The following is a 15,311-nucleotide window of genomic DNA, read 5'->3' as shown; positions in this document are numbered from 1 at the left end:
CCAAGTGACGTCCTATTTGAAACTGAAAAATGACGAAAAAATGACGTCATTAGAATTAGTAAAACAGAGCATCAAAAAATGAAAAATGACGAAAAAATGACGTCATTAGAATTAGGATGCCATTTACAAAAATATAATTTTATAATTTGCGAATTTTATATAGAATCATTAATATTCCAATTGCAAACGATTTTAACAAATTTATGTTTTCTATTGGTGAATGAAATGCATGGTAAATAAATTGACCATAGCTCTATACCGTCGCAAGTTTACCATGATTACGGATGACAGAAGATTGTTTACCAAACATGATCTATTTAAACCACAATGAATAAGGGAATACCCAGATAAAATCAAGTCCAGGTAGAACTGCGTCATTAATCGATCGAGGAAGTATTTCACTGACATTATATTACTTTGTTATTGTTGACAGTGTATTGTTTTCATTTGATAAGATACATCTTATAACACAGACAGAAAAGGTTGGTACAATATTATCACAAATTTTCATTGTTGTAAAGAGAGTGTTAATTGCTCGTTTACGGTACATAATCTATTTGCCTACGAGCCGCGAATTAGTCAAAAAGGGGAGACAATTACACATTACACTTCATGTCTATTTCGTCATTGATTTTTCCCGACATTATTTCAAATTAAGAAGAAGGATGTTGAAACCACATTTTCAAATATATTTATATAAACTCTTCTCATTCGAGAGTATGGTATATAAAATACACAGCAAAAATGTTTTGTGGAAAACATGGATTAATTTGTAAAGGAGTAGGTCCAGTAAGACCTCTTTTTGGCCCCCCCAAAATAGCAGTTTTACAAAATTGTTTTAAAACATACATGTAGCCTTTTCATCTAAATTTGGGTTTTTAATGTAAAATTAGAATAGAAGGTGAAAAAGCCTTTGTGAGACCTCAAAATTGAAAGTATTATCCTTTTCCTTTATCAAAATATTGTTAATCAATTAAAAATCATCAAACAAATAATCTTGCTTTGGAACTGGTTGTTATCAAAGGGAAACAATTCAATCTCAATCTCAATGTGTTTAAATCCCAGGAGAGATAAATCTTGTTACACGAAGGGGTAGCTCATCCACTATAGTCTATTTTTAAAACATCTTTTAGATATTTATTTTGCTTTACCAAATTGTTTTATTATTAATTCCTCACTTTGTGCTCGCAAAGTAAACTTTATTAAAAACCCTAAGAAGGTCTTTGCTATGCAATTTTTTTGGTTGAAAAGATAGTTTGAATTGTGTGCATTGATGCCATATAGTTGATAGTAACAAATACGCATGGGAGTTCAAAAACGAGATGTGTGAAAAAATGACCATTTATATTAAAGCAAAAAAAACCTGACTCGTAATTTTTGCATATAGGAGACAAATCAGGTTGTTTAATATAATTTGTCGAATGATGGGTTGTTAATGGGTGCGTGTCATTGTGACACTTTTAAGGGGTTGGACAGAATTATGGGAACTATGGAATAAGAGGACTAGAAATGAGAATTTGATGGATGAAAGCTTGAGGCAGGGTGGTCTTAATAGTGAGAAAAGTTTGATAAAACAGGGATAATTGTTGTTGATGAAAAAATAAGAGTGAAGAAGAACAGAATATGGAGTGAAGTAGGAGTTTGGGGAAGGAAAGCTGAAAGCCATTAAAGAAATAAAGGAGTGGGGTCTGACATGTATGTAAAAGGATCAATTATGCAGGGGATACACAGACTGGTCTAATTTGACAACTGATAAATAAAAATACGATGGATGCCGAATGTGATAGCGCTATCTAAATAAAATAAATGAAAACAATATATATTTTTTTCAATAAGTACAATTTTTATTAAGTAGACCTAAAGTAGAGAAATGTAGCATTGAATGACTCCAATAATTGTGCACGCATCCGGCAGAGAACAGCTTCCCATGGTCGGACTGAATGTCAGTTCACAAACATCTCAATCATTCATTGTTGTCACCAACCATATACAGTATTAGCGTTGGCAGCCCTTGAAAAGCGCCATTGACTGCTTTCAATCAAACAACACATGAAAGCTTTAACCAACAATAGTTTCAAACAACTTATCTAAAATGATTAAGTCTTTCAACAAAGGTTATAAATGATAAGCAACGATGCAAATATTGAATTTTAGAACATATATAATTCTCTTTAACAATGAATTCAAAACAGCAATATCTATATTATTTAACCAATATGTACTAAATAGTGTAATGTAAATCGTTAAATATAGAAACACGCAATTTCTGTTTTTAAACAAGGGAAATAACAATTACATGACAATCCTGTCTTCCAAATGAATTTAAAAACGTTTTGTTTTTATAAACAATCATAACTAATTAGAAAGAAAGAAAAAACACACATACACACTGAAAATAACATGTGTTTATGTTGCAACAACTTTATTGTTGATAAACAACTGCCAACCTGTACCAGAAACAAACAATGGTTTGGAACAAACTATACACTACGAACAACAACTCGACCTAGAATGTTACTCACATTTGTTGATAATGTAAACAAACATCGATTTACAAAAAAGAGGTAATATGTAGCAATTAATAACAATCAGAATGCTGTAGTAAATATCATCTTGAAATTAATCTGGTTTGCCGCCCGGAGATGCCGATAAGTGATATTTTACAAAATCATGTTTTCAGGGGACGTGATGAATTGTCCTTGCCAAAATTACAAATAATTCAGGTATCTTACATTTCTAGCATATATTGATACCTCGATAATACATTGATAATACTGCCTTGTTAAATATACCTTATTGTCAAATAATGCAGCAATAATTCTGTTGTCAACGGCCAAAGAAAAAATCGGGATGATCAAGCATGGAATTCCGGAAATTGACCGTCTCCAAAAATATTAAATTCTAAAATTGAGTTATCGTCCTTTTCGCGCCAGACGACAATTGAAAAGGCTAATACATGTAAGCTTTCAGTTTTGTATTAGAAAATATATTGCTTTTGTTACATAAATATGGGCTGCTTTTGACAATACAATGCACGTATACAGGATACTATCATCATTAATACATGCTAAATTACTGAAATCTTCGCATTTTACGGTTTCCGTCTTAAATGAAGTGGACGCATTCATGTTCATTCTTGAGGAGGGGGGGGGAGGGGTATGAGGGGTCCTGATCCCGAAATCCCGGACATAAATGCACGAAATTAAAGTTGTATTTGATGATTGTACATAACATATATAAAGTTTCAGGATGAACACGGATGCCGACACTTTCATTTTTGACAAAAATCATCTGAAAAGTGACACTTGTTGGCATATAGGCTATCTATAATATACTGAGTGCCAATGAAAACGCAACACTTTTGTTTTTCCAAAAAATCTTATAATTTTTATTTTATTTATATTAGAACTTTGTATAGTTGGTTGAAAATGACTTTTAAGACAATTTTCGGCAACTTTACGGTTGAGTGATTTTTGAAACAAATGCGAAGTAAGGGTTATTTTGAATGAACAAAAACTGAGTTCACCGCTTTTCAACATACGCACCATTTTCACGATTTTGTCATTTAAAGCTTGGCTAATGTCATGAATTTTCCCGCCCTTATTGTTAGGAAACTGCAATAAACATCTGAGTAAATGCCAGTACTTTCCGACAACCAGCGACATGCAGTTTTGAGCATGATCCAACAAAGCCTTTCACAGTATACAATTACGAGAAGACTGAAGTTGTAGCCTCTACAGTAACCCAAATCATCCACAAATTCAACCAAAATGGATCATTTAATGATAAGCCACATCCCGGGGTACAAAAAGCAAGAAACGCTCAGCAAGACCGATACATTTGGCCTTTCACATATCCGATATCGACTATGATGGCTGTTCAAAGGTCAAAGAGTTCAATGGTGGTCACGGTAGAACTTTTGGAGCAATTCAGTTGAAAGCACCATTTGCGCAGAAATTGTTTAAGAGCACCACAGTCGTTCCTTAGTGACATTTAAACGGCCGTCTGGCGTAAATATCGAATTATGTAGACCAAAAACTATTCATTATGTACAAAAAACGTCAATGGTGGTTACATAGACATTTGGCACCCGCCTTGGCTAAAAGTCATGCTTTTCGCCGGATTTTGGTCCGATCGACCAAATTTTGCATCAGATTTGACATGTTTTAGACGATGAAAACCACCTCCAATATCATAAAGTCAGCTTGAGTTTGCTTTGCAGGACAAGTGGAATAACATTCCTCGGGATCACATTAAACGTCCGGGATGATCAATTCCACGGCGCTGTCGAGATTGTTCTGCACCACGGGGTTGTAACATTTTTTGTTTGGACTGTTATAGTTGATGATTCGACATTGGATGTTTCGTTTACCTATTGCGCCCGAAAGATGACAATAAAACGTTTTTGTTTGATATCGATCTATTGTTAAAATAGTTAATTTTCAAGAACAATTTATTTTGAGAGATTATCATTTCTTATATAAATTTCATTTTTGAAAAACCAAGTGTTGCGTTTTCATTGGCACTCAGTATATTAAACGAGAAAACTTCATTTTGTGTGTCGCTTCTCTTCTTTCCACAATAAATTAATCAACATGCCCGTGTGTCCTATAGGTGCAGTGCACAGTCGCATTTGTCATCCACTCATATGATTATTCAGATTGAGTTATTTTGGGAGAAAAAACGAGAAAAAAAGCATCCGGATATTGTCCCGTCATTGGACGAAATTTTAAGTCAGATTAGACTTCCTGTTTTCGTTTTTCTGTATACTTTGAACATATACATACTACTAAGTGTATTTTCAGAATTCTATCTGCTATCATTTTCAAGTTTACTATCCACGGCGGTCACAGAGTTTATTAAATAGAGAGGGTCTGTATACTATATCAATGACCACCATGGATCGATTAGTAAACTTAGAATTGAAAGTAAATACACTTTATTTATATAGTAATGAATGTTCATAATATGCAGATAAGCGCTAAATTTATTCATGTGAACTTTTGATACCTTTTCTGAAATTCTCCAGTCATTAAATCTTTTACAAAATTCATTGATTACAAAAAAAAAGAAGATGTGGTATGATTGCCATGTCAGTTGAGAGAACTCTCCACAAGAGACCAAAATGACACAGATTAACAACTATAGGTCACCGTACGGCCTTCAAAAACGAGCAAAGCCCATACCGCATACTCAGCTTTAAAAGGCCCCGAAATCACAATGTAAAACAATTCAAACGAGAAAATTAGCGGCCTTATTTATGTACAAAAAATGAACGATATACACATATGTAACACATAAACAAACGACAACCACTGAATTACAGGCTCCTTACTTAAATGTTCATAACATACTAAATGTATGTTCATCTTGAAATTGATAGAAAACCAAAAATTGGGAACTTTGGAAATAAAGGTGGAGGGATAAAAAAAAACATTTTCCTGTCCCCAATAACCTATGACTTATGATACTTTTGCTGAAATTCTCCAGTCATTCAGTATTTTACAAAATTCTTCCAACACCACTTTACAAACTTTAAACTACGCTCTGAATGCCCGCGATTTCGCGGGTGTGTTCTAGTTTGATAGATTTTTCATAGTAAGGCTTGAATCGGAGCATTTTTAATGACTAAATTAGTTAAATATTTCCACATAAACTAATTGAATCAGCTGTTATAGACACTTGAGTGTTTAAGATGTAAATCTTTCGTCAGACTAACCTGAAATTTGAGTCCAAAATTGGTCCTTACCGGACCTATTCTTTTCAAAATTATTACAATTTTTTGATGTTATTTTCCCTTATTGACATTCATTTAGCATGTTCTTTCTCCCTTACTAGTATAAATCTCGTATGTTTTCTTAAATACTATTTATTTTGTATGATGTTTTCCCTTAATACTAGTACTACTATAATCTGTATGTTTTTCCATCAATATTACAACGTTTTGACTGTTAATTCCCCCTGAATTGATACTAGTTATTTCACAGTTATTAGTATTTACCAAATAGTATTAAAATGAAGAGGGAGAGGAGAGATACATTTGCGCCAAAAATGCATCCTTTTGCGCCACAACTTTTTTCTCCAATTCTACGTTTGCGCCACCTGTTTTAAAATTACATGGTATCATTTTCGCCAAAAATAAAACATACAATTGCGGAAGTTTACATGGCAAATGTTTACTTTTCTGAAAAATGCTTTCTTCTTACTGCTACTGCATGGGTACTTCAAATTTAATGTATGTAGTAGCGTGTAACTTCCCTTTATTGTCCAAAAAGACGATCATTAAAGGCCAGATGATATGCATAAAACAGTTCATACTGATAATTACTGTGGAATGCATCCGCTCTAATACTGGTACGTCTTGCAGTAGTTAGAATTTCAGCCCATACGGATGGTGAAATATCTCCGAACAAATATGATATTTTTTAAGCAAAAATAAGAATATATAGATAGATATGTGTGCAGGTAAATTGGCGCAAATGAGTTCCGAAAATTGGCGCAATTGATACATTTGAAAAACAAAATTTGGCGCAAATGATACCCCTGAAAAACAGTAATTGGCGCAAAAGGACTGCTGCCAATGAAGAAATATACAAAAATTAATAGTATCAAAAAGAAAATAACATATATAAATTTAATAGAAGCAAAGGAAAGGAGCATATACAATGAATAGTATTAAGCAAATGATAAAATACAGTGATAATTAGTAATATGAGGAAAATAGCAATAAAAAATAAAAAGCATTAAAGGGGAATTGTAATAAGAAGAAAAAAAACCACACAATCATAAAAAGTAATGAAGGAAAAAATCAAACATATATGCATAGAAATGAGTGGGGAATAACCGACAAATAGAAATAGTAAAACGAGGAAACAAACAACATAAAGACTAAAAAGACAAAACAACAGTACACAAAACACAACATAGAAACTAAAGACTGAATAACACAAACACCACCAAAAGTTGGTGGTAATTTCAGGTGATCTGTAAGAGTAAGTAAATTCTGCTCCACGAGTGACACTCGTTGATTTGCTCATGCAAGACCAAACCCGGTGATAAGTCTGACTTGGTAGGTCTCATGTTAGGAAAAGAAAACGGGATTATGATTATATCCGTTGGCATATATGAACCAGATATTTCATAACGTTCAACCAACTCATGATGGCATCCGTAAAATGTGGAATGAATGATTTAGATTTCAATAATTAGAACTCTTGGTTCAAAATCTTCCCTGTAAGGAGCAACCCTTTACCAAGTAGATCATTATCATAGGAAATGCAGACTCTTGATAATCGTATCAACTGGGAGATAAATACACAATATGCAGGCACTGCTGGAATGTTTAATGTTGAAACATCAAAATGGGAAGTTCACAATTGGGAAGCTGAAATCATCTGAAAATCATAATTGGCCTTAATGGTAACTTTCAATGTTGAATTTTCGATATCAATCATTTATAGCTATTTCAACATACGTTTTATATAGAAGAGCATACTGGATCCCGGAACAAAAGAATTACTAAAATAGGAATTTCAGATCTGATAAACAGGAAACCTATACCCATTTGTTTAATTTATTATAAATTTCATGCAAAAACGATTAGTCAAAAAGTGTTGATACAAGAATAACCAAAACGTTTTTAACATTTTGAAAGTAACATCCATGCGTATGACTTATTTTGTTTTGTATATGAACTACTTGGTATGTTATTTCTTCCCGAGCGCAATTGGTTTGATTTACCATGTTCCGAGGGTGACTCTTATTAATTTTCATGTTTTTGGGGTTTAACTTTTCTAAAGTGTCGTTTTAGACGTGTGACGAATCTAGAACTTTAATAAACGGGGGAGGGGGAGGGGCGCTGACTGACCTAAGGAATAGGGCGGGCGTTTCAGTCATACTTAAGTGATTGCCTATATAATCAATCAAATTTTCACACGAATGGACGAATGGCTCTCCCTAGATCTGCGTATGTTAGACCATAATTTCTATAATGGTTTATACATGTGATAGTTTAACAACCTACTTTTATTAGAAAAGACATATCTAATTATTACATATTAGTCAGCGTCAAGTAAACGCATAAGTGATCATAAGTGCATATAGGTTTTAGTTTCGTATGCATATGTCACCGTGTACTGACTGACGATATGATGAAAACTCCGTTCCCATTTACAACGGATCAACAAATCTGACAGTGTTATAAATACAGAACAAGACAAAGGAAAACATACTAATAGAATAGAATAGAATATTTATATTTCCCAAATTATCAGGCCCCATAAAGGGCATACAATCAGATAAAATTGATTTACATAATTTGTAACAACAACAATGACAGTCACATGTAAATATATATTTAGTTAATTTTTCCTTAAGAGTAACAATTTCTTGGATCAAGAGCCATACAAATTTAGAAGATTTATTTAAAATTTTAAAATTATAACAATTGTTAGAAATGTATTGAAAAAAATCTTCCCTTTGAATATCATAAAGGGGGCATTCAAACAAAAATGAAGCTCATCTTCACTATAATACATGTACAGATTAAAACAATATCTAGAGTCCTAGTCACAACAATAAGCAACCAATCAGAAGAATCAATCTGTTATTTCGTTATGATTTTTGGATGGCGAGTATATAGATTTAAATTAATAGTTTCGCACCGTGACGCAAAGCATTACACTCACAACGGAGCAGAATCTTTCCGATATTGTCTACCGAAGAAAAAAATTACTAACGTCATTTCTCGATCACAAGATGTATCCGTATTTAGACGTCACCATGTCAAAACGGTAAATGTCAACATGTTCATTTGTTTATCTGACTACTGTTATGAGCTTGTAGTGTAGGGTAGGCATGGGTCTCCTGCGCCAGAATCCTCGACACTTTTAGGTCAACAAATAGCATTGCACTGTATACCGACGGGGACCACTCAGTTTTTATGAGTTTGTTTTTTTGTAAATTTCAGAATGTCAACAACGACTGCAAATATTCCGATGTCCGCCCAATATATGCCACAAATGGTGGGAATCCAACAAGCTCCACCTGTCGGACGACAACACCAAGTATTTCCAGTGAGGACATTTAAGGTGTTTGGTGGTGTACAGATTGGTCTTGGTCTTCTTCTTGGTCTACTTAGTTTGATTGGAGTGATTTTGGATATCATTTCATGGAACAAATACGACGACTGTATCAACAACAATATGTATAATCATTACGACCCTTACAGCAGTGATTATTATAATAGTTATTGGCTATGTCGTCGGTATAATGATGTCCACGCACTATTTGCATTTGACATAACTTGCCTTATATGTTCTGGATGGGTAAGTGAATGATTTTAAACTGACTTATATTTTCTAAAGAAAAAAACTGTTGTAGAAATATGCATATGAAAACACATAATTCGCACTGCGCGTTAGTCATTTCTTTTAATCATACATCTTGCAAACCACTGGTTTTAACTTTTTTGGATTCGAGCGTCACTGATGAATCTTTTGTAGACGAAACGCGCGTCTGGCGTATATATAAAATTTAGTCCTGGTATCTATGATGAGTTTATTCACATGGTAAGAAGATTAACATTTTGTTTATCAATGTGTTTCAAAGTTATTTTCGTATTTACTGTATGTTTAGTAACATTATTAACGTTTTTAACAATGGCATCAATATTTCTTTGGTTTTTTTTGCGTTTTTTTTTCTTTTCTTTTCTTTCAATTGATCTAGATGTTTCTTTGGTAGTTCATGAAAATAAAGTAGAAACAATTCTGCAACTATGAATGATAATTAAAGGCATAAACTGACTTAACTGTAATGATATTCTAAGGCATGAAATAAAATTGGGGTTGAATACATAAAAAAATCAATTAGCAAGATAAACAACATTATAGCGCTGATGTTTCTGATGTAGTGTGAGTTATATACTTAAATCCGGGTTCTTTTCGTCTCTGGTCTTCAGCAAATTATTGCGACTGTCATACAACTGGGAGGTTAAGCTAGATTTAAAACCAGTTTTAAATAGCCATTTTCTACTTAAAAATACCTGTACCTAGTCAGTAATATGACAGTTCGTTTAATACACGTGTTTGAGCTTTTGATTTTGCCATTTGCTTAGGACGTTCCGTTTAGACTTTTCGCTGGAGTTCGGTATTTTTGTTATTTCACTTTTTATGAAACATAATTTTATGTTTTATTACTTGATGTAAGCACAAAGTTTAAAAGGAGCCTTGCATAAAAAGGAATTAAAAACATCATTGATGTACTTTTAGTTTAGTTAGAAACGAAATGGTAAAAATATGAAATAATTCTACTATTAGTTTTTGTAATTGTAGTATGTTGTTACTGGTTTCTTGCCCATGTGTATGTCACAGAAGAGGGAGGCGAGCTGGATGTGTCTGGTAGGCTTATATTTAGAAAGAAGACATATTCATTCACTTTTAAAAAGAAATAAAAAGCTAACAAACAAATAGATTTTACATTAATAATCATTTTCATAACAGCGTGGATCACCGCATTACTTTTGTTGGTAATACTACTGAATTATTTACTTTAAACTTGTTTGTCATTGGCTATCGACAACAGTGACTTTACGCTCACGCAGTATTTCGGAGGCCATTCAATTGGATTTTAAATACAATAAAAGAGTAAAATAAACGAGAAGAAAAATAGAAGTTTTATAAGTTTTTAATATTTAAATCAGCACACAAGGTTTTGATCTCTGCTAGTTATTCATAGTATTTGATTAAGCCGTTTAGAACCTTGGTTACTCACATTCTAAATGTCTATAACACGTACGATATGATAAGTGGACGTCACAGACGAACGTTCCCCTAATCTGACCCAGTCAATTGATTATCCGAGCGCGTCAAGAAATAGTCTTGTCCGCGCTTGTTATGAAAATGATTCTTGTTGAAAATCAGGAACTATGAGAATCTAATTAAAAGCATCAATTGACTCTGCTGTATATATACTCTACAGCGATGTTAGAATTCCTGATATTGTTTTTATCTGGTCAGATATAGATAAAGTTTGTCAGTTACACGACATAAATAAATAATGTAATTATTAAATGTACATTGTTCAAAGTGTAATTATGTTACTTCAATTTTTTTTTCTATTCAGAAAACTGGATTTATGGTGTGTAGCATAATTGGAGCGTCAATTTTCGTTCCGACTATGTTCAGTCTTGGTGTGGTTGGTTCAGTTATAGTAAGTAATGTTGTTGATTATGAATAGTAAAACACATATTGAATAGATAAGCATAATGCCTGTCCCATGTACATAGCTTTCAAAATCTCAATGAAGTTGCGTTTTATAGCAAATAAGACGGTTTATGATCTCTTTTAAATGAAGGCATATGGTTCCATTTAAATACCTACATCCACTTTATTTAATTTCGGTTGATAAATTTTTCATTGGCAACCATACCGTATTTTATTTTTATAGCATTTACCTTATGCCTTGCTGTTCTATCAAGCAAAGTCCACCTAATACGATTTCTATTCCACAATTTCTGTAAACTTGTTTACAAAATTTGTATGTTCTATATAACAGGATAAATATAAAAATAATTGTATTTGTCTCCTTTATTAACATTTATTTAATTGATCTTTAAAATAAAAAGAACACTTTCTGTTTTTAACTTGATGTAAGATTCATTGTGGTTAACGTATGTCGAAGAATTATGTTTATAACTCGTATTCTCTTTCTAATTTTTACTTTGTTTATTTGCCCTATATCAACACTTTACACTTTATGTTTATTTCAGAGAGGAAATCATGATTCGAAAACTGTGATTTTGTCAGCATTTATGGCTGTGCTGTCCTTTGCAGAAGTAGTAGTGGCAATCATTGCTGCTGCATTCTGTTGCTGCTGTTCCGCGTGGGGGAAATCAAACCAGCAGGTAAGTAAATGATGCTCCAAAACATCAACACTCTCAAATTCAAACTGAACCTAAAAATGTAACACAGGAGCGTACTAGGATGGTCAAAAGATTTGATGTTTAGATGATGCAAAAACTACTGACATTGTGGATTCAATGTTATACAATTTTTTCTGTACATAGATGAAAAACGTACTGTGAGTGATCTGCTTGTAATATCAATACATTCATTGGGAGATTTCCGAACGATCCATACACTTCTATAACACAATGTTGACCGCTGTACCCCTATTTGTTGACATTTATTTATTATGTCTGATTGTTTTGTTCACACATGATTGCCAATATAATGGCATTTGATGCGATTGTCATACTAATGAGAGGTTTAGCTAGCTATAAATGATTTATGTGTCAGTTTTAATTCCTGTAAGTCTTTGTGGTATCGCCCATATTCATTTCGTTATCTGGACATAATCTATAAATGCAAAGAAAAATTTGAACTCGGAATAACTTTCTTACTTTTGGCAAACAGGAGGTTTTGGTTGCATGTATCGAATCCAAACATAACAGACATATTGTCAATATATATGGCCATTATGCATTGCAATATACATCGATGTTTAGTATTTAATGTCAAATTTTGTGTCAGTTGTAATTCGTGTATGTCGGTTGTTGGTTCACCCATGTTCAATATAACGCATGACGTTAACTCTAAATAAATAGAAAAATGGGAACTTGCAATAACTTTCTTACATTTGGCAAATAAGTCCCAACTGTATTATAACAGAAATATGGTCAATATGCATTGGAATATGCATCGTGTTTTAGTATGTTTTCCTATTTTCACTTACCTCAGGGACGGATGATTTTTATTTACTTATATATAGAATGGTAATGACTTTTATGAAAATCGTTTCTAAGCATTTTAAAAAGTAAATCACTGTTTATTTAGAAAAATAAAGCATTAATCGTATTTATCAATACTTGTATTTTCATATCTCAATAGGGAGTTGTAATCATGCAAGGCACACAACCAGGAATGTTTCTTAACCTACAACAGACTCAGATTCCTATGGCAAACGGTCACCAGGTCATGATGGGTACTGGACAACAAGCTAACCAAATAGTTCAATATCCTGCAGCGCAACAGTATCAAATAATGACAACAACTCAACCTACAGAACAGCAGGTTCAAGCTGTTGGTGGTACACAACCAGAACCGAACGGCGGACAGGTTTTCGATACCAATCCACCAGCCTACAAAGAATAAAGGAGATATTATCATACCTTACTTGCGATTGTGTTTGTTTGTTGTAAATATCAAAGACTATAAATATTAATATTTTTACTTACACAGGTGACGTTGCAGATACACTATTATGTATATATAAAAAAAGAGCTTTAAATTACTTTGCTTTTTTAACCAAGTAAAAGATGTTATATATGAATCCATAAGGTTATGAAATGTTTTTGCTTTTAACTAGCTAAAAAGACTTATAAAGTGTGATCTTCATTTTTTTTAATTTTAGTATCATTGAAGACAATCATTGTCACTATCCAGATAGGAAAAGAATCTCTACATTGTTCGTTAATGTCATTTATATGTTGAATAAATTTAATGTCTAGAATAAAGTTATTACGATTGAAATTTGTATATGCACAATGCAAAACCAATTTTTATAATATCATAAAATGAAATGCATTTATAAGTAAGATGAGTTTGCATAACAAACACAAAGCTGTATAATAAAATTAAACATATCTATCCCTCTACTTCAAAAAAAAAATCAAAAATGACAAAAAATAAAATTTAGTATGTGAGTTAACCCAGTGTATAAAGTCGTACATGTCATAATATAGTGTTTCACAGTAAAATGTTAAATAAAAAAAAATACTGAACTCCAAGGAAAATTCAAAACCGAAAGTTTCTAATCAAAAGGCAAAATCAAAGTATCAAACACATCAAACGAATGAATAATAAATGTCATATTCCTGACTTCGTAAAGATATTTCTTATGTAGAAAATGGTGGATTGAACATGGTTTTATAGCTAGCTAAAACTCTCACTTAAATGACAGATGCACCAAAAGACAAAATGATAAATATGATCGTACAGTGAAATATAAAGATAACGAAATGTTCAACATTTAATAGAAAAAAACTAACGAAATGATTTAAGCTAATAAACAATTAAAGAATATAGAATGTACAATTAACTCATTATAGGTACAAGGTTAGAAATTTTGTATTTGCACCAGACGCGCGTTTAGTCTACAAAAGACTAATCAGTGACGCTCGATAAAAAAAGATAAAAAGGCCAAATAAAGTACGACGTTGAAGAGCATTGGGGACCAAAATTTCCTAAAGTTTAGCCAAGTACAGCTAAGGTTATCTATTCATGGGGTAGATGGTAGAACAAAATATATGAGATTGATAACCACTTAAACACAAATAAAAAAGTGTTTTTTTGGTTTATGAATTGAGGGCAGTAGTATTACATTAATAACAATTTGATAATGAACACTATCTATAAAAAAGTAATATCTATACGGCCTATGAAATACAACTACATTACAATAATAGAAATATTGACATACGAACGGGAAAAATACATTAATTAATAATATAAAATTGAGAATGGTAATTGGGAATATGTCAGAGGGGCAACAACCCTACCAATTTAATGAGCAGATAACAGCAGAGGGGCACCAATGGGTCTTCAATGCAGCGAGAAAAACCCGCACGCGGAGGTGGAACTCAACTGCCCCTTAAATAAAAATGTGTACTAATTCAGTGAAAATGGACGTCATACTAAAGTCCAAAACATATAAATAAACAAAAAGTAAAAAAAAAAAAAAACAAGACAAACAAAAGCCAGAGGCTCCTGAATTGGGACATGCGCAAAATATGAAGATCAAGTACAATCCCTCTGGTTAGGGGTTCAGTATCATACCGTCATAAAATATATGAGAAGAGCATAACCCGTGTGATGCCAACAACTGGTTTTAGAATAAATGTGTTTTTCCCAATGCAATGACCTAACGAGTGAATCAATATTAATAATACTGCAGTCCCACTAGGCCACGATCGCACTACGCTCTATGAAAAAAATGCAAATTTTGATGATCGTGTAGATCGCAGTAAGGTCGTATAACAGTCGTGGTGAGGTCTTCAAGATCATTATGAGCGTGGCCAACAATCGTGGTGCGGTCGTGGCGAAATCAGGTCGTAGTGGAAGCGTAGTGAGAGCGTACTAAGATCGCAAAGGTCGCTGTAACATCGTAGAGAGAGCGTAGCGAAAGTGTGATTCTATTCGGAGAAATTGCGCTACGATCTAACTGTGACGTTAAATTACGACCTCACTACGACCATCCCGTTCTCACCGCGACCCAGCTACGCTTCCACTACGACTATACCAGGCTGTTCACGA

The 15,311-nt window shown here is 33.0% G+C and overlaps 1 protein-coding gene across 2 annotated transcripts; it reads left to right on the top strand.

The window, feature by feature from the left end:
- Nucleotides 1-329: 329 nt before the first annotated feature.
- On the top strand, nucleotides 330-13,529 carry LOC139524114 (uncharacterized). 2 transcript variants are annotated; one of them, XM_071318686.1, is made up of 6 exons: nucleotides 330-482; nucleotides 8,969-9,326; nucleotides 10,332-10,397; nucleotides 11,122-11,208; nucleotides 11,768-11,902; nucleotides 12,888-13,529. In XM_071318686.1, exons 2-6 carry the CDS (start codon nucleotides 8,970-8,972, stop codon nucleotides 13,149-13,151), a joined length of 909 nt encoding a protein of 302 aa, XP_071174787.1. In that variant the 5' UTR covers nucleotides 330-482; nucleotide 8,969; the 3' UTR covers nucleotides 13,152-13,529. The 2 variants fall into 2 exon arrangements, with proteins under 2 accessions (XP_071174787.1, XP_071174788.1); XM_071318687.1 differs by lacking the exon at nucleotides 330-482 and adding an exon at nucleotides 625-722.
- Nucleotides 13,530-15,311: the final 1,782 nt, after the last annotated feature.

The sequence above is a fragment of the Mytilus edulis genome, chromosome 5 (genome assembly GCF_963676685.1).
Source record: "Mytilus edulis chromosome 5, xbMytEdul2.2, whole genome shotgun sequence".
Taxonomy (NCBI): Eukaryota; Metazoa; Mollusca; class Bivalvia; order Mytilida; family Mytilidae; genus Mytilus; species Mytilus edulis.
Note: the sequence above shows the minus strand (reverse complement) of the source record. Positions and strands in the feature narration are given on the sequence as shown.

Bases quoted from the DNA above. Each gene is read 5' to 3' on its own strand.
- LOC139524114 (XM_071318686.1), top strand. From the start codon at position 8,970: ATGTCAACAACGACTGCAAATATTCCGATGTCCGCCCAATATATGCCA. The intron at 9,327-10,331 runs GTAAGTGAATGA...TTGTAATTGTAG, and splicing joins GCCTTATATGTTCTGGATGG to TATGTTGTTACTGGTTTCTT. The intron at 11,209-11,767 runs GTAAGTAATGTT...TGTTTATTTCAG, and splicing joins GTGTGGTTGGTTCAGTTATA to AGAGGAAATCATGATTCGAA.